This window comes from Notothenia coriiceps, unplaced genomic scaffold, assembly GCF_000735185.1.
Source record: "Notothenia coriiceps isolate Sejong01 unplaced genomic scaffold, NC01 NC01_scaffold00037250, whole genome shotgun sequence".
Lineage (NCBI taxonomy): Eukaryota > Metazoa > Chordata > Actinopteri > Perciformes > Nototheniidae > Notothenia > Notothenia coriiceps.
Window position 1 is genome coordinate 11449895 of NW_011369951.1, and position 20592 is coordinate 11470486.

General features: G+C 43.2%; 1 protein-coding gene across 1 annotated transcript in view; it reads left to right on the forward strand.

The window, feature by feature from the left end:
- The first annotated feature begins 5765 nt into the window (after positions 1 to 5765).
- Positions 5766 to 20592, forward strand: part of LOC104967301 (cadherin-8-like) — a 45292-nt gene continuing 30465 nt past the window's right edge. Inside the window, exons 1-2 of the mRNA XM_010796713.1 lie at positions 5766 to 6072; positions 8003 to 8513. Coding sequence (XP_010795015.1) covers positions 8256 to 8513 — 258 coding nt within the window. The 5' untranslated portion in view covers positions 5766 to 6072; positions 8003 to 8255. The remainder of the gene's footprint in view (positions 6073 to 8002; positions 8514 to 20592) is intronic.

Consider the following 20592-nt stretch of genomic DNA (forward strand, 5'->3'; position numbering starts at 1 on the left):
ATATATATCATATTCTAAAAAATGATTGATTCGAAAATAATATTATACAGTACTATTACGTATGGGTCTCTGTGTTTCATTAAAGCTCGGCTCTGTGTGTGTGTGTGTGTGGAACGAGCCATTTTGTGTGCGTGCGTGAGCGAGAGAGAGAGAGCGCACCGGTACCGGAGATCGTTGTTGTTAGCTTCTGGTGCTAGCGAGCTATGCTAACGGATATAACGAGTTTTTTCAACAACAAGGTGGAGGAGAGTCCTCTCCTGTCAGACTGAGAGACTCAGTGAGCTAAAGGACTCTCTGAGTGTTATCTCAGTGGGCCTCAAACGTTTTGGTCACCATTAATGTAAACAATTATTTCGGAGGTACACGTTTATATGATCATTATAGTTATAAAAAAATAAGAGAATAAATGAAAAACAGGTATGAAAATGTACTATATGACAGTAAAAAAAGAATAAAGTTTAAAAGGGAGTGATTTGTAAAATATCCATAAAGAAAAAGTAAATCTGTTGGGTGTTGAGAGAGGTATCCATAGATCTCTTCATTTTGCTCTCAAAGTGCACCAGATTGATGCGTTTAACTTCAATATTTAAAAATAAATCTTCCCGGGGGAGCTTGCCCCCGGACCCCCCTATGTAAGGTCCACACACCACCTATAAAAATAGCACTTTACCTCTACGGTAATATGCCGTGAGCTGATTATCGAGCCTTCATTGTAACAGTCGCGGGTACATTGTATATATGCGTGGGGAATGTTGCAGTAGAAAACTCCACTGTAGCGACCGGTACATTAATGGGAAACCCTAAATGTTTCAGCACCCTCTATGAAACGTCAAGCTACCACACAGCACCCCCAAAAGAAATCTCTGGCGCCGCCACTGAGCCTGACTAATTGTGTTGGGGGGGCCCGACTTTTTCTCCAAAGGGGGGGCCTGACAGAAAAAGTTTGAGAACCACTGGGTTAAGGAAAGGTTGTGGTTAGGGTTAGGGTTCCCTTGTGTAGAAGCCAAGATGTAGTAATAACTATTTTTAATGTAATAACTGCCAGTAACCTAAACATTTTAACTACCCAAACATTTTGAGAACAACTGATTTCCTGTGGAGCTAAATTGGTCGCCTTGAAAACAATTAATAGGATTTTTACTGCCATCTAAATTTCACATGAAGCCAGTGCAAATAAACCAGCTCCAGGGTAGGGCTGTACCCGGATATCCGAATATTCGTTTGTTCGTTGGACTACTATTCGGGTTTCAATTTCGTTATTCGGATATTCGGTTTGCGCTGCGGCTGCCAAAATGAATGTATTGAAAACTCCAATATCAACGTAAGAGTTTGTGTCTCTTTGGGGGTGCTAACACTGAACCATAAACGTTATTGTTTACTTTCTCCGTCTTTATATTATATCTATATGTAGATATTACTTTTTCTCCGTTAATCTCCGTCACGTTGTTTCCATAGCAACAACAACTTCCTGTCAAAAGCGCTAACTCTCCTTCAAAATAAAAGCATGTCCATACAAAATAGGAAGCCTATACAACTGCAACGAAACACAAACACAATGCAATATCCTTTTAAATTTCAAAGAACACAAATTGGGTTGTATACATTAACAAATAACTATAAAACAACAATACTGTAGAATAACAAAATCAATGCCCCGATTAAACCGAAATACACATGTTGAAGCGGGCCGAATATTCGCTGCTGATTACTACCGAATATCCGGAGCCTGGAAAATGGTATTCGGGACAGCCCTACTCCAGGGTTATATGGAAACACTGTGGAGCTGAAACTCTCAACTCCCTGCATGCTTAGGCTTGTAGAGCCTTACCCTAATACTTGGTAAACTTCTTGGTCTAAAAGTGCAAGATAGACATAACAATGTAGGATTTGTGTGATCTGCTGCGTAAAGACAACATTTTGGAATGTTGTTAACAGGACATATCAAACTATTTTAAAAGTCTAGGGAGTATGATTTAGTGATATATCGTGGTGAGGTTGCAGATTGCAACAGACTAAGAACCCCTCCCCAAACCCCTCGCCTTTTCAATGTTTCAGGGAATCAACAGCGTCCCCCATGTTTTGTTAAACTGTTAAAAGCCCATAGCTAGAGTTTGGTTTGTCCACTCTGGGATACTAAATGGGGGCACAACATGGCGTATTCCGTAGGAGAGAAACCACTTACATTTGTTCATTCTAGTCTAATGAATACACAAAACACACAATTCTATTTTTAGGTAATTGTACATTAGTGAAAAAAGTTAATATTATATTCCATTACTGTCAATACATCAAAGTTATCCTTAAAATTGAAACTTGCAAGATGCATTTTTTTGGAACCAGAATTGGCCTCTTGGTTTTTTGCGATGAGTCCTTATTTCCATGACGACAAGGTGTCACAGATCATGCAAACTTAAAAATCAAGTTGTTCTTCTCGTTATGACAGTTTTCCCTTGAAGGCACCTTTCCAAAGAGGAAAATATTTTTGCAGGATTTTCTATGGATGAGCTTGGCCAGCTGCAGCTGTTGAGGGTTGGGGTGACACGGCAGGGGGTGAGAGGGGGCCTACCAGTGACGATTACAATAAAGAAAAAGTAAAGAAGAAAGAGCATGAAGTAAAGAAGAAAGAGCATAAAGTAAAGAAGAAGGAGCATAAAGTAAAGAAGAAGGAGCATAAAGTAAAGAAGAAGGAGCATCAGGCTGAAAGCATAGTTTGCCATTCCTGGGTACTCAACCTCAGGCTGGACACTGTTTCTATGAAGACTCATCAACATGATTGATAGGTGTTAAGTCAGTCAAATGAGTATGCAGGGATGCTGGTGGTGGGGGTTATTTGCAGAAATGTGTCCTTGATGACACTTACCCCTGCTTTAACAGGCTCAACTGAGAATACCCTGGTGTGAGAAAGTTGTGTGCTTGAAGTGATTGACCAGAGAACAAATAACATACTAGAGAATCCAAGTCATGCAAAACCATGACCAAATAGTACAATCCCGCTGTGGTGAGTTTCGAGAGTTTCAGATGTTGAAGTCAGAAGCACACACTGCAACAGCTCTGTGATTAATACCACTGACAAAGCAGTAACTAATGATCGATTGAGGATGCTTGGATTCTAAAGACCATTTCCCCTTCACTTGCTTGCCTTTTTTTTTTTAAACCCTTCTGATATTTTGATCACTGGCAGGGGCCATGTAGGTGGAATTAATCACTAAGTTAAAGCTAAAGAGCCTTCTCATTTTCACAGAACTCCACTCACAGAACGAGATTTTGAATGATGAGTGGGTTTCAGATTGACCTGATGTTAGCGGTGCAATTACCTTACTTTTCAGAGAACGTGCCATGAATGACAGTCATTTGGTTTATGTAGACTTGTATTTGGCATGAATTAGGGCTGTGCTTTGGCACTTTTACGGTGTGTTAGGCACTGTCTGTCTGTCTGTCTGTCTGTCTGTCTGTCTGTCTGTCTGTCTGTCTGTCTGTCTGTCTGTCTGTCTGTCTGTCTGTCTGTCTGTCTGTGTGTGTGTGTGTGTGTGTGTGTGTGTGTGTGTGTGTGTGTGTGTCTGTCTGTCTGTCTGTCTGTGTGTGTGTGTGTGTGTGTGTGTGTGTGTGTGTGTGTGTGTGTGTGTGTGTGTGTGTGTGTGTGTGTGTGTGTGTGTGTGTGTGTGTGTGTGTGTGTGTGAAATACATCAAAGTAATTACACCACCCCAAGAGGTCCAGCATGTTGTATGTGTTAAGAAAGAAGATGGAGTCACTGTTACGTCACTTATTGGCTTGTGGACTTGAGTTTTGAAGCCTTGAGTTTAGAATTATGTCCGTCCCCACCTTGTTTTAAACCTGAAGTGACACTGTGAATGAGGTAAAGTTGTTAGCGGAAACATGGAAAGCACCCAGAATGTGAAGCGCTGTGTGGTTGCAAATTAATAACAAGGTAGATGCACCCTCAAGCAATCCTGCTTGTATTTTACTCTAATTCAGACCATCATTTCCAAAAAAATACATTGTGCTTTATCCAAGAAGACTATAAACTAGGGATTGAGGCCATATTCTTATTGGAAACATGTTTATGAAGGTAATAAATCAAGTAAGAAGTACAGCGATTTTCTCATAGACTTCTATGCAATTGGACTTCTTTTTAAAAGCAATCTCTTATTGTGACCATAATAATGCAAAATTTAAGAAAACTAGAGATTGAGATCACAAACGTTTTGGAACAATCTTTACGAAGGTAATAAATTAAGCGAAAGAAGGGGAATCCTCTCATAGACTTCTATACAACTTATCTTTAAAACCAATGTAGGCTCCCCCTGCTGGCCATTAGAAACAATGTTACATGCACACTGGCACTGACTTCACTCATACTTGGATGTTTTCCTCTAGGTTTACTTAAGTCTTCTTTTAATGTCTCATATTTTTAAGTAAATATGATTATCTATTAATTTACTTTTCTTAACTAGACCTTCATCAGGCAAATGTAGTCTGGTATTCAAAATGTTGCAACTATTTAAAGAAAATGTGCAGGTTAGACAGGAAGCGTATTTGCAACTTTTAATCAACTCATTCCTCCTACACAAATGCCACACAGGATGGATTTGAAAAGTTGTTTCCTGCCCTGTTTACGTATACTTACTGTGATTTTTAAATGAACAGCCGCCCGGAGCTGTCTTTTTTCATACATTTAACTCTCCACACACACGTCCGATATGTGTCCGTCAATGAAAAAAACTTCATTCATTCCGAGGAAGAGAAACATGGCTCAACATTTACAGCCTAATGTATTATGCAGCAGAGTCTTTTAAAAAAAGATGATTGGAGAATTCCCAACTGAAACGCAGCTGCAACATCAAAGTGTGAGTGGGAAGGAAATTAAACGGTACAGAAATAAATAATGGTAGACTTGATGTCTTTGCTAATTGGGATCTCATGGCACTCGGGTCAAAAGGCCTCCACTGTGAGCCTAAGAGGCTGTTATGTTAAGGGGGAACAATAACATGTTGTGCTTTGACTCCCTGAATATGCATGGCCGCACTTCAGGTTGAGTTGAGGGAATGGGGAGATATCAGCATTCCGAGGTTTAATACTCTGTGGTTTGTTTCATCAAACGAGTGTCATAGCCCAGGGGAAAAAATCAACCTGTGTCAGACAATACACTGACCATCCTCTCCTGCTTCACTAATGAAGGCTGCTCTCCCCCTCCCCCCAAGGCTGCCAAGTATCCGGACAAACACTAGAGGGCCCTCTCCGTGGACAGCAGCATGGGCCCCCTTCTGCTGTCACTCACACTCAAACACAGCTATGCAACCATGACCTTTTCACAAACGGTTTTAATAAGACCTGTGTAACACTTCCCCTGCTACTTGTCTTTCAATAATGTGGGCTTACGTTTTTCCATCATGTGTCGAGAATACAAATAAACTATCACTTTAAAGGGCCAGGGAATTCAATAAATTGCCTTCAAGAGGATAGTTACATTCTATTGTGCCAACTGGGCACAACGTCCATCTGTTTGCTGCTATCCAATGACAGAGTAAATGAGCTTCGGCTTCGTTTTACTAATTACCTGGCTTCCACTAATAACCGAGAAAGGCGAGGGTCATCTCAAATACAATTATAGAGAGGGGGAAAATGCAGTAATGAGAGGGTTTTTACCTGCACACACCTTGCCTACAGCTACGGTGCACCCGGCAATTTGAGACGATAACCTTTGCGCGTCAGTGCCTGGGCAGAGCGGCATGCGTTCATTTGTGCGCCTGTTGACCCGGCTCCTCATCAACCCAATGAGCGCCGTGCAAGGGAGGCTCTCTTCGCCGCCGTGCATCTCTCCTCCATCTCCCTCCTCACTTTTCCAGTCGGCCAGCAAGCCTGTCGGAGCTCTTAACTACAAGCCCCACACTGTCTGTCTGTCACTCTGCGCGTCGACAAACTGCGGGAAGGATATCTAGCCTCTTGCCTCTGCCGTTTTTTCCCTCGCTTTCCCATCAAACGCCTTTGAATGAAACGAATTGGGACTTTTAGTTTTTGCGTAACGAGAGAAACATCGTGAAATGATGCAGCAGCAGCGGATGCAAGTCTCTTTGGTAAGTCACCGTAAACCTAACAGGTATTACTGATGGTGTTTAGTGGGTGGACTTCTTCTCTTTCTCCATAGCGGGGTTTCAGTGCTTTTTCCCCCGGCACGCAGCCACGCAGCAAGTCTCCCAAAAGGTCTGCAACTTAGGCTGCTTTATTTATTCACATTTCACTCTCCTATGTCGTGATTGGTCTCGCTTAAATGCTGCTTATGTATGCTTTATTCCCGTAAACCGGACTGCTTGTGCGCTCGAGTCCCACATTTGATGCACTGACACGGGCTCATTGGAAACAACGTATCCTGAAATGGTAAAACTTCAGAGAGACAGGGAATTAAGGTAATTTGGGTACGTGATGCAGACTTTAGAGGCTGTTAAAGGCATGAAGTTGAAACTTGGTGGGTTATTTATTGGTTTTATTTGACATTATATTGGAAAACGAATAGCTCATGCATGTGTATGGACTACCTTGGACAGTTCCGCCGCTGCCGGTGCTCGGTGTGCGGCTGAGCCGTCTGGACCGGCTGTTTTCTGCCGGGGAGTTGTGCTACCCCCGTGGTGCTGAAACAGGCTGCTTAGTCACGATCCAAAATTACTTAAAATGCTCTAAAATAACAGGAAATATCTTATTTTTACATAAGCTATTTATGTCTAATTGGTACAATTATAAAAAATGTTTATATCTGTATTTGTTCAGGTTTTTACTCTCATGTTCAAATGGTTTGCGCTTTTTTTCCTTGCATATATTTAACTAAATCTGCCCCAGTCTCCGGGTTATAGTTGTAGAATGTCACAGGATCCCTCCTCACTTCATGATATTGCAGTTGGTTTCAGGTGGAATGCGTTATTGTCCTTGGAATTGCTCTCCTGGAGCCACACACGCAATATGAGCACAGTGACATGCAGTGTGTGGTAAAAGTTACCGGAATTAACCGGGCTGTGAATCACAGCCCGGTTAATTCACAACCTGTGATAGCATGTCCACCTGCATCAGATGAGTCTGAGGACAGCTCAAAGACAAACCTTTGTGTCTTTGTTTTTTTTTTTTTCTTCCTCTAGGTTTTGCAATTTTGGGATCAATGCATATCAGTGTGAAGCCACTGAGGTTGTAAAATGGATATTAAAGCTAAAACAGTTCTTGATTAAAGGGCAGAATTTACATATATTTCTAATCAGTCACTCGGATGCATTTAATTTTTGTATTTTATTTCAGTCTTTTTGTGTTAAAAGTTACATTTCATGCCTATTAGGGAAAGAGGTTGTTTGAGTGTTATAAAACATCAATGTTGAAACACCTTCCCTGAATGCCTTCACATGTATCTCATCTGGATGATACCTGCAGCGCTGTTGACATTGTAGCGCTCACCTGCTGCCACCCCATCAATCTGAGGCTTAAAAAAATCTTGCGTGAAAGGATGTTTAAGGAATTTGATTGCAGAATGATGACAATAATTTCTACACAGAAAATGTATTGCGAAGACATTCATCATAAAGGGGAACATGTAATTGCTCAAAATCTTTCTGGGATAATCCCCAGAACAACAGATTAAAGCAACGCAATCTGATGTTGTGGGCTGAATAGCTTCGGAGTACAGACATCCCCATTTGTTGTGCAATTGTAGCAGCATTATATGGAAACACGATTGGGATAAAGTGCCATGAATGCTGCGGCAAGATCGTTCGCAATGATGAAGTGACATCTTGCCTTCTTGTCCCAAAATGAGAATTTTCTTCCTAAAACCCGTTTTTCGTTTATTTTCCTTGCCTCAGAAACTGTTTTCCCTTCCCTTCTCATTGCGTTTGTCTCCTCTGATTAGTTCAAATGTGTATTGGCCTCCACGCTCTTTATCCCTGCCTCCCTTTTTTCTCCCCCCACCTTCTTCATACAACTCCTCACAACACTTTAAGACAACTAACGGACAACTGCTTCCTTTTACAGGTCTCCCCCTCGGAATAACGCCAAATGGATGCTGCGCAGAGCTCTTCACCCCCTCACCAACTGCTATGGAGGCATGCCAAGCCATGCAAGTGACCTTTATCGCACCATGAATGTAGGCTCTGCAGTTCAAAGAGGACACAAGTAACCTTTTCTCATTATCTAAGAAGGAGCTGTTGATCTGACGACAGGAGCCAAAGAGAGACTTTGTAAGACAAATAGACGGACAAACAAACAAAAACACACGGGAGACAGGATGCCACGGCGGTCAGAAGAGATGCTGGTGGATCTGTGGATGTCCTTGCTGCTAGTGTGGATTACTTGCGTTCCCTGCGTGTCTATGACTCCGATCATAGGCCCGTCGAAAAGTACACAAACTGGTGGGTCCGCAGCGGTGGTGAGCGGCCCTGGCGAAGGACAAAGATTACTGAGCCGCGCCAAGAGGGGATGGGTTTGGAATCAAATGTTTGTGCTGGAGGAATTTTCTGGACCCGATCCAATTCTGGTTGGCAGGGTGAGTGCTGTGATTGTCAGCGTTATATTAAGCTTTCTTATCGTGTGGAAACATTAATTCGGCCATCTGAATGCTCCCTCCGTTTTTTTCTCCGTCTTCTTCTTCCCATGGGCAGTGGGAGGGTTTTGGGTTGTCAAGGGGAAGCAGAGATACGGGGACAAGAGAGAGGGATGGAATGCTTTTAGCAATAATTAAACTCTCATTAAATAATGGTTCTCATTTTCTGTGTTGGACGTCCTTGAAAACCAAGATAATGTGTAACAGACAGATTTTAATGTTACTTTGGTACTATTTTCCACATAACATTTTAATTTCAATCTAACATTTTTCACCCACAATAATTTCTTTCTGACTCTTTGACTTTGACATAGCATAAGAAAAACGTATTTAGTCGGTTTTCTTGATGAATAGCACTGCGGCCTAATCCTGCGGCTAATGGCCACCTGCTCCCTGGTCTGTGTGGAAGTGTAAGGCTGGTTTCAGGGGGTGAGGGGAGGGGAAAAGCCCGGCCAAAGCAGCTTGTTCACAGCTCATTGCTGGGACTCACCTGGGGAGAGTCGGCCTGGCAGTCACGCTCGCTCCCCCCCAGAATATCACCCAGCCACTTTGGCATGGAACGCGAAAGCAGGCCACGAAGCATATTTGATCTCGTTCAGTAATAGCTTTCACAAACAGTGTCGTGGCGCCTGATATTTGATAATTGGTCATTTTTGCTTATGACACTTTGCCATTGAAATATACATTGTCCCCCCTATGACATGGCACATGAAACAAAACAGCTGAGAAAAAGAAATCACTTGCAGTCCAAGCAAACACTTTTAATTTCCTCTTGTTTATTTATGTTCCTGTCCCTGGCATTGTCATATGGCTGCATCAATTAAACAGTTGCCACCATGTGGGATTTGCACCTGTGTTTTCCAAATACCATACGAACACAAAAATGCTGTTAAGTGATGCATTAATTTTTCAAGCGAGTCAATTAGGCAGCCTCTGCTGGATTCCATAATGTCTGCTCATCAAAATGCTGGAACAAACAAACACTCATCAGGGGCCACGGTGACCAAACATCACCATGGCATTTGTGTAGACATTTGAACTGCAGATGTCTTAAAACATGGCAACAAAGACTACATGTAATGCCTACAATCATCAAAAACCCACAGTTTGAACACCATGCTGTGTGAGTGTGAAACGCTACAGGGGATTGGTGGCACAAAATCAACTTCCCCTGTCATGAGGGATGCTTTTTCCCAAGGCCTCTCTTAATGCTTTGCAACAAACTTGACAATATGGATAGGTTAGTCACAGGCATAAGCATCTTCCTGTTGAAGGACATTCAAGGATTGGGCGCAGGGCGCGGGTAAAAAGAGGGGGGAAGCTCAGGATGAAGAAGAACTAGCCTTTTGCGAGGTGATGATGATGATGGGTTGCGTTCACTGCAAGGTTAAGTGCTCATGACTATGCCTGGCAGAGCTAAGATAAGTCCCGTGTTGAACCAAAGATGGCACTGTATTGGTTTATAAATCTCTCCCTTTTCTCTGTGTTTCTCACGCTTGATTACAAAATGAATCAAATGGGTGGGAGGTGTGATTCAAACGGGTCACGCAGCGCTGTGTATTATATAGTTTCCTGCTTTGTCTGTGCTATTATCAAGGAAGAGCAGGCCAGGACTGGACTCTTTCCACCCCATAGTTTTTTATTACCCAGTGTGCTCTGAGGTTTAATTATACGAAGCATCCCCAATCTACTGTCTGTGACTAGGCTCCCTTCAACTACACCGACACCAGAGTGAGAGATAGTGCTTGTGAGAGGGACAGAGAGGAATTGTGCCATCGATTTTTAACCGCGTGTCATTCTCGGTGTTCTCTCTCTCGGCGGAGGCTATTAGCATAAACGCAGGGAAGTCGAGGGAGGAGGGTTTAGAGGAGGCGGACGTGTGGAAGAGTGAGAAGGACGGCCACAAGGCGTGACAGCACCCTTCCCTTTCGCTGTTCTTCTCCAGCGCGCCGTTTTCCTGACATTGTGATTCACTGAGCGCCGTGTTTTCGTCAGCCCCCGCCAGTCCCGCGGAGCAGACATGCGCTACCTGTTAAAGTGAAGCAGGAGAGACAGCTGTGAAAGCTTGTTGCTCGGATGTGGCTTTAAAAAGGAACACTGTGTTGGAAGGGATTTGAAGGATTACTCATCACGAGCCAGGGACGCTTCAGAAATAACGCGTCATTAAGAATAGAAACGGGCAAATGGAGTGCGAAGGTAGATGGGCTTGAATATATTGCTCACACGGAAGGGGGGGGGGGCTTGGGGACACGTGTTTGCTCGTTGTTGGCGACGAGTGGGAGATAGCTCTTCAACAAGTAGAGACCCTCATGTAGGCTATTGGAAGGCAACAGAGGGTACTTTTAGGTAAAGCAGCTCTCGCTTTACCATTCCACAGCCATAATGGAAAAGTATAGCCTGGTTTTTAAAGTAAAGGAGAGTCCCTAAGTGTTTAAGGTTGTTGAAGACCTTGCTTTGTTTTTGTATGAGGCCTATACAAACCCTAATGCCATGTTTTCCCACCATTTTGCCTCTTCAATCAAAGATATTTCAATTATCCAGACATACAAAGAGGCAGCTCATTTACACCAGGCCATTAAAAGCAAAACATCGCCTCAGAACAAACAGACAAACACAGAACAAATTGCTGTGTTTGCATCAAAGAGAAGTCAGAATTCTTCCCTTTGTAATGCGTGGCAGATTGATGGCTTGAATATCTAACAGCCTCAGACGTAACTTTTCTAGACTCCCTTATTTACCCGACAATCATTAAGCATATGGTGTGTGAGGATTGATAATGATGCGTCCCGCTCTGACGAATTGTTGCGCAGATCTGGTAAATTGACTGATCCCTCATCCCATTGTCCAACACTTTTATCCACCGCAGCATTGTATGTGTTTTTTTCGCACAAAGATAAATGATAATCAACCATTAATATTCATAAATTCAGGCTTGCACTGCAAGATTGCAAGGACTGACAGCGAAACAGAGAGGAAACAAGGCTTTGATTATTGATTCAGCAAAGAGAACGGATATGTTCGCATGAAAAAAAACTTTGTGCCTTTGTTTGTGCTGAGAGAGAAATACAAGCGTCATTCTTCCAAACAAGCTGTTTGACAGGAATCCCAACAAGATGTGCCAAAGTACTTTTAGATAGGTGCAGTAATGGAGGTCCGCAGGGTGTTTTGGCTTGAAGCAGAGGGGATAGTCTGCAGTTTAAGTGATGTATGCTTTGTACACCTCTAAAATTGAAGACTCTTTTCTAGTACGGACTTTCCTGAGATGCTGTAATCCTTCTGCCCTGTTTAGAGGTCCACTCGGGTGAAACTGATAAGAAATAAAAGCTTGGATTCATTGGTTAAGTATGTTCCTTGAGAAAACAGGTGCCCTTAATATGTATACATGCATTTTCTGAAATGTGTTGCTCTTTTTGGCCACCTCAGTAAATAATTTGTTATCTGGGATGTTTCTTTTTTTTGCCCCAACGTTTTTTTTGCTTTGTTACCTTTTGCACTTCGGACTGCTGGTACACGATGTGGGATATCAGTCTATAAATACTGAAGCAAGCTACTTCTCCTCGGCTGGATTGCCTCGTTCTGTCTCTGTCCCCCCACCTCCACCTCTCTCCCCTCTTTGTTTCTCTGTAACTGGGTGATTATAGAGAGATTGACTCTTGAGCTCAAGTAAGCTCGCCTCCGGGGCCGATGAGGTGTGGTAAGATGACATTGTTCGGCTTTGGCAATGCGAGGCAGCAAGGCAAAGCTGGGGTGGGATTGAGTCTTGACTGCAGCATACTCTCAGGTTCTCTGCCTTCCACAGGACAGACTGTTACTGGTTTACAGACCAGATGTTGATCCCAGTTCTTGAGTTTTGTCAATGTGTTTCCCCTTTCTGATGTTATCAGCCCAATGGATAGTTGTTATCAGTTGTTATAAGAATTATAGATATGGGTTAGAGGTGGCCTGCTAAGCCGACTAGTAGGTTCATAAGACCGTTATGACCTTTTCACATGTTTGATCACCATTACAGATATAATACATCACACACCTCTAGCAGCCTTAGTTATTATGTTGGGAGCAAAGGTGGAAGTAAGGTGCCTTAGAGTAGAGAGCACCAAAGTCTGAAGGTGGAGGTCAGGGTGGGTAAAAACAAAACAGAACAAGAGCGCCCAGGAGCATGGAGTTAGTGAACATTGAGATACCAACCTGTTTTAGGGTACGTTACGCAACAATTTACACATTTTAAACAGAAACCATGATTTTTTCCAAACCTAGCCAAGGAGTTTGTTGCATAACTCTAACCCAGTCATTTTGTTTGATTTCACAACGTTAACCATGTGTTTACAACATTGCGTAAACGGGTCCTGACAAAGCGTCCGTATATGAGAATACATTGTTGACCCCCTTCTTTACGGAGTAATGTCAATGTGGCCTTTGAGCAACGATAATTCAACCTTAATTTGCATTAACCCCTTTCTAAGAAGCGGACATCTCGCTGTGCCTTTGATTGATAGATGCAGAGTGGGAGTTAACAAGAATAGTACCCGAATTATTGCCAGTGATTGATAGCCACTATGACACACACATTATAAGCGTTGGCTCGGTTATAATACATTGTCAAATATAGCCCAAATTAGACGCAGTGAGAGGAGGTGAATCAGAAAGCTGTCAATAAACCGAGGAATGGAAAATCCCGTCTGTATGTTTGTTGGACTTCATTTTGGTTTCTCACACCCACAGCAGCTCGTGGAGATGCAGCTCTGTAATCTCTCTTCAGGCAGCACCACAAAGATCCGTATTGAGCTGCATTCTAGCAGCAGTTCCTCTGTCTCCCAGCCCTTAGATCTCCATCCCCTCCTCTTGTGTAATTTAGAAAAAAAAACATGCTTACATCCCTCTGTTCTCTGCCTCCACCTCCTCTCCCTGTTCTGTCACCGCGTTCCTCTTTCCCCGAGGCTCACCTGTACAGTATATCACTGGTGGTGCCGGCAGGGCTATTATATCAATGGGCCCTCTTCCTTTCCAATCCCTCCCTCTGTCCGTCCCTCCCGGTCTGTAATAAAACACAGGGCCCAGCAGTGGCTCTGATAGAGCTGTGGGATCACATTAGTGCTGCCCTCCAAGAGCTTGACAGGTTTTCTATGTCTCTGTGTTGTCGCCCGGTTCCCATTAAGAAGCAGTGTATGTGTGTGTCGTACAGTAGTCCAGACGGCAGTGCTGTGGACTAAAATGAGATGAGCGGACAGGCTCAGATGGAGTATATTTAGACGGTAAATACAGCGTGTCCGTGAAGCTTTATAGCTGGTGTATCTTTGCAAACACTCACTGGTGTCATCTTTTTTGAAAGATTTCTCCCTAAACTGCTCTCTGTGTGTCTTGAGCAAAAATTGCTGCAAATTCTGTTTGTGTTTCCAATTTACAAGTGATCTTGTCCTCGCTGGCGATATTGCTTTGAAGGCTATTGCTTTTATCTTAAATGTTATTGCTACTTTCAAATCGGCAGATCATTTTTTTGAAATATAATTCCGTTTCCCTTTTTCATGTCTATTTTCCGAACACACTCACACATATAAACACAACGCGCCGTCTCTCCTCTCACATGTACCTAGTCACCGCTCTGCATTAAATCACACACTGTATTTTCCTCCCTGCGTATGACCACGAGGGAGCTGAAATCATGTTGCAGTTCAGTGTATCGCAAGGAGGCACATGACGCGTCTCGTCCGCGATCCCTGGAAGCTCTCTTGTGTACATGCATCAGCTGCAATTATAATTTAACAGGAAAGCACATCCATTCGCACGGCTTCAGAGTCCCCGAGCAAAATAACAAGCTTGCTGCTATCACTCACATCTGTGGCTCAGCGTGATTAAATCCATGTCGTACAGTGAGAGGCTCGGGCGGGGGCCACTTTCCTGAGCTCCTACACCCGAGCTAATTCAGAGTAAATGGCCCCTTTATGGTTTCACCTTGGACTGCGCTGCCGCGATTATCTCAATCCCATGCTGGTGTTTGTCAGTCAACGGTGTCAAACTCGTATGGCGAAATTCCTGAAAAAAGCCCCCGCGTCTCATTAACACTCCCCTACTCCCCACCCTTTTTGAACTGCTACTCTCATCTCCTCCTGCCTCCCTCACACTCTTTGGCCTGGGCTGCCTGTGCGGAGGCGGAGCGCTTAGCAGGCTAAATCATCTGGCGCTCTGCCTTGAACTTTGCTCTAACTAATTTATAGGAATTAAAGCAGTTCACCTCAAACGCTTGGCCCGTGCGCCACTCGGCTAAATTAGTTTCCCAAAAAAAGGGGGGGGTTTGTTTATACTTTATTTTGATTATCAAGAGATGCATTTGCAATTGAACAGGCTTAAGCCACTTGGCCTTTTATGTCTTGAGCTGACATGTAAATGATTGTTGATAAGTCAGACAAAACACCAACCCTTGTATAATCGCGTTCCGAGACGCGGCGTTAAAGAGTCGGACATTCTGCTTACTTATGAATCCAGTCAAAACACTGGCCCGAGCATCAGCGGCTGCAAATGAGGTTACAATTATTCAAATCAGATTATTCAAATCAAAAGATTATGATTATCTGAAACCTTCTAATTGGCCCGTGCGTCTAACATGGAAGTCGTGGGCACAGCAGCAGCAGCTCAGAGATTCCTGCTCCGTGTGCCAGTGTGCTCTCTCGGAGCTCCATGTTTGGCTGCGCTCCCCAGGAGGCTTCCTCTCCTATGGATAGAGCCCAGCGTATATGTGAAATGCTGCAGGCGGCTGCAGGAAGCTTATCCCCGTGCCTCTGCTCCCATGCACGTCCCATCCGCTAAACTGGAACTGCCGGAGTAATCTTGTTAAGAATGGATGTTGTTATTGTGCAGCTGGATGTGCATTTGGCTTCTCGGTTAGCTCGGAGCACACGTGGGCTGGAGAGACAATGGGGAGGGAGTTTTGGATCCAAGCGGGGGGGAGTGAGTGCCTATTTCTGGCACTTGAAAAACGCCAGTCCTCCACCATCTCTTTACTTATCCCTCCACATAATAACAACAAGCACGGTAAACAGTGGATGTGGCATTTACTTGAAGATGGGTGTCTTCACCTATAACAGGTATTAAAGATGATGATTATCGTCGGCGTGGAGCGCAAGGCGGAAGGTTGCTCACCTCAATCATTGAGTTGACAATAAAAACACACACACGGGAGAAATCAATGGTTTCGTCATTTGCTCTCTTCTCCCTCCCTTGACGCATCCACTCCTGACGCTGGTATCTGGGTGCCAACAGACTGTGGCTTTGACCTTTCTCACAAATGAATTATTTCGGTTTAATGATCCCTTCTGCAGGAAGAACAAAAAAAAAAGACCTGAAATAAAAAGCCACGGGAGGAGAGCAGGAGATGTAAAAGGGCACCCACACCTTATAGACTTTTCTTTTTCCCTCCAACCTTACTTTCAGTCTGCCTGTGAAGACACCTGTATCCCTCTAATAAAGCCTCTGCCTTGTGTTTGCGTCTCCAAGGTGCATGTGATACATCTAGCCCGAGCCTTATAAATGAACCGGCTTCAAGGAGAAAATCCTCTGGATGTAACACGCAGGTGCCGATGATGGAAACACACGCTTCTTTGTGTGTTTGACACTTTTTTTCCCTTTTCCACCAATGTTTGATTAATTCTTCTTCTTTTTTCTGTCACATCAGAAGAAAGAGGTTGGGAAGTGGAGGAGAAGGTGGGGGGATGCATGAAAAATTCAAAACGTTATAATATAAAATCCAGATGAATCATGAATGCTTAATGGGAATCAGGAGCATGAACGTGCTGGATGTTAAAATTGTTCTCAAAGAATCCTGGTGTGAGTGCTTTGTCTGCCAGCCGCCACGTGCACAAAGATGGACACGGCACGTTACGTCGCTTCGATGGCAACCAAATTAGGTGTTGGGGGACGACGAATAGCGGATGCCAGAAACATGTGAAAAGCTTTTCGGGGAGTAGAGGCCGGCTGTTATCGAAGTCTGGCTAATTGCCTCTATCCTAGCCGCGGTCGCGTGTTGTTGTGCTCGTGGATTGGACATGCACCGACGGTCCGTCTGATGAAATATTAACAAATCTTTGCTAACACACGGTCTTCTCCATTGTGTTTTAATGAAAGGCAGAGTTCCAAGAAAAACTTCTGCTATTATGAATAATAGAACATCCAATTAGTGTAACATCATCGCAGATGAGTTTGATAAAAGAGCTGTTCTGCTCTAATGTGAGGAGGAGTGTGAACATTTAGTTAAGTTATCAAAGTGTTTGAATGTGGTCGGGCTGCGTGGGTCAATTGCTTATGACTAGGCACTGACGTCAGACAAGGTTGAACTTAAGGGAGGTTTTTTTACGAAGATTTACATTCAAGGAAATTCATCCAAACACAACTTAAAGTTGAACTGAGGTGGATTTTGACTTTTTTCCTAAGGAAAGAAGATATGATGATACTGTGATACTGCAACTGTGTTGGCTTTTTGTCTTTGACAAGAGGAGGAAGTCATTTTTGTACATATTTGTGGAAGGAGTGCCCCAAGCTCCCACCGCAGCAGTCGACTGATATTTGAGAGAGGAACTGTTAACTTGATGAAGAATGTCACATTACCTTCCAAGGTTGAGACAATACTTTTTTGTCCTCCCTTTCCCTTTTTTTTCAAACCCTCACATAGGACATTACCGTTTTTGTATATTTCTGTGTTTTGCCTTATATATTGTCCTTTCTTTACAGTATAATCAAGTTTTACACATCCCATAAATCAGCACAACCTCAGCTAATGATATCTCTCACTCATTAGAAACTTATATACACTATAATAGGGGATATTTGCCCATAAATAAAAAAGAAACCAAAAACGGAGCTTGAATTTTTTACTTATTTGATTATAAATAACTACTAACCATAACATTGAAAGAAACATTCAACACAGAAAATTGCACACATTTATTAACATTGTATCAGAACTGATTAAAATATTCTAACTTATTCTGTTCATTAGTTGTGCCCATTCTTTTGGGCAGTGTCCATGGGCTTTCTTTTGCCAGGAATTTACATTTTTTGTCCTGCCAATTTTGAAGACTACACATGATATATATATCATGTCCACAATCACACATGGCATGCTGAGCAGATTCGTCTGAATTTTCATCGACATCGTCCCCTTGAAAAATCAGCTCCAAAGCCTCAGCTGTAGTAAACTTCCTTGCCATACCTCAGTTTACTTTCAAAACACTAAAAGAACGTATTCCAACCTTTATTTTGTTTTCGCGCGTGGAATTATACCGGCTCTCGTTTCAGTTCATCAAACAACGGAACTGAGAGGCAACCCTCTGAATCAGACTCTGATTGGCTGTGACTGCATCCACTCAGAGTGTCCGATTCAGAAACGTGACTCTTACACTCTTTACGTCACAAACAAAGATGGTGGATGAGAATAGACCTATAAAACATACAGAAAACGATTAGCAATGCGCCAGAATCAAGTTGAGACTATCCGCATCTTTTAAAACTTTACACACATTTGTTTCACCAAAATAAGTAAACGCCTCTCCATGAAAAACTTAAAGGTCCCATGTCATGGCCATTTCGACTGATCATAATTCCATTGTTGAGGTCTACTAGAATAGATTTATATTGTGCAATTTTCCAAACTCACATTGGTTTCTCATACAGCATCTCTGTAAACTACGTGTATTCACGGAATTTCACTCTCTGCCTTTAACGGCCCGTTGTAGCTCCAATAGCTCNATCAACGGCATCACCCTCTGCAGCTTCAACGAGGTGACATCATCTGCAATGCTAGCCATCATAGGCAAATCAAAGCCTACCAGCTGCTCCCTCGACCCCATACCCACCCCGCTGCTAAAAGCCTGTTCGCCAACCTTGGTTAATTTCCTGACAACACTCATCAACAAGTCACCACAGACTGGTGAGGTGCCTGTCCATTTCAAAACAGCACTTGTCACCCCACTTTTAAAAAAAAAACAATATCGACCGAGAACTCCTCTCCAACTACAGACCTATCTCCAACCTCCCGTTCCTTGCCAAAGAACTTGAGAAGGTTGTGGCCGCACAGCTCCAGTCTCATCTGTCTGACAATAAAATGTATGAGACCTTCCAATCAGCTTTCGACACAGTGGACCATACCATCCTCCTCCACCGCCTCGAGACCTACACCAGGGTGACGGACACGGCTACATCACCAACCGGAAGTACCACGTGTCTCTGGGGGATTCCAGGTCTGACGACACCGCAGTGACTTGCGGGGTCCCACAGGTCTCAGTGCTGGGGTCGATCCTGTTTTTCATCAATCTATTACCTCTGGGTCATATCATCAGATAACATCAACTTCCACTGCTATGCTGACGACACCCAGGTCTATATCAAAACACAACCCAATACCACCAATACTATCCAAACACTAAACACCTGCCTGGAAGACATCGGCTCCTGGATGAACACCAACTACCTCCAGCTCAACAGCAGCAAGACGGAGGCAATCCTGATAGGCACCACCGACTAGCTTGCCAAGGCCACCAACATCAGCCCCTCCCTTGATGGTCAGCTCATTTCTCTCTCTCTTCCGTTGTCACCAACCTCGGTGTAAGGTTTGACCCCACTCTGTCTTTCCAAGCCCACATCAAACATATCACCAAGACCTCCTTCTTTCACCTGAAAAACATTTCCCGACTGAAGCCCTCACTCTCAACTGATGACATAAAAAAACTGGTTCATGCACTCGTCTTCTCAAGACTAGATTATTGCAATGCACTCCTCTCCGGTCTCCCAGCCAAATCCATCAACCGCCTGCAACTTGTCCAGAACAGTACAGCCAGAGTTCTCACCGGTACAAAAAGGTCTGCACACATAACCCCCATACTTGCACAACTACAGTTTATCCAGTTTAAGGTTCTGTTCCTCACTTACAAAGCCCTGAATGGACAAACCTCTGTGACCTCATCCATACCCAGACATATACCCGCTCTCTCCGCTCCAGCCACGCTCCTCTTCTTTACATCCCCCGCACACGTCTCTGAACAATGGGAGACCGAGCCTTCTGCTCATTCGCCCGCGCCTCTGGAACTCCCTCCCAGATCAGCTGAGATCTGCCCCTTCCACCGAGGTCTTCAAAACCGGCCTTAAGACCCTCTTCTTTCGGCAGGCCTTCCAATAAACTTTGAGCATGGTACAACTGGAGTATTGAAATTTTTTATCGCTATCACAGACTTTTATTTTATTTTTTAATTTTAATTTTTTTAATTTTTTTAATTCTTTCAAATTGTATCAGTTTCCTTTGCTGTGAAGCGCTTCGAGATTTGTCTTGGCAGATGAGAAGCGCTATATAAATTAAATGTATTATTATTATTATTATTATTATGAAACAACACAACCATCATCAGAACCAGATTCAGATATTACTAAATTCTGATTAGCCAATGGAAGTGTGGCATATATTTTTTTGATTGAATTCAAGCAGGTGACACTCTCTTGCATAATTTCTAATCCAGTGTGAACCCGGTGTGCTAATCACTAATTTGATGTGCAAACAACAATTTCAACATACCGTGGTATAGGACAAACAGTTGTGTAAAGTCCAGCAATCTGATCACTTTGAAAGTCGTATCATGTCTTGGAACCAAGTTTAAACTTGATAGACCAGAATTCAAGCTACACGCTTCCTTTTCCTTCCTTGTTATACCTAACCCTAACCTTAACCTTGGTGTAAATATATAAGGGGGAATGTTATTATTTATTGGTCTAATTGTATTTTCCCAAATTATACATTGGCTCTGCATTCCCACAGAAATGTACAAGCACACACTGAAAGGTGTCTGAAGTTGTCCACTGAGCATAATTGGGCTACATGCCTTGTTAAAGACATGTTAGCAACAGTGTATACATTAGAAGCTCATTTATACTATTAGGAGTTACTTTGATCTCTGGCTTCCCGCTCTCAGGCGCAGCAAAAATATTAACCGCAAGTTAATTTCCCACCAACGTTTTGCATTATGCTGAAACTTCTCTTTTTTATTATTAT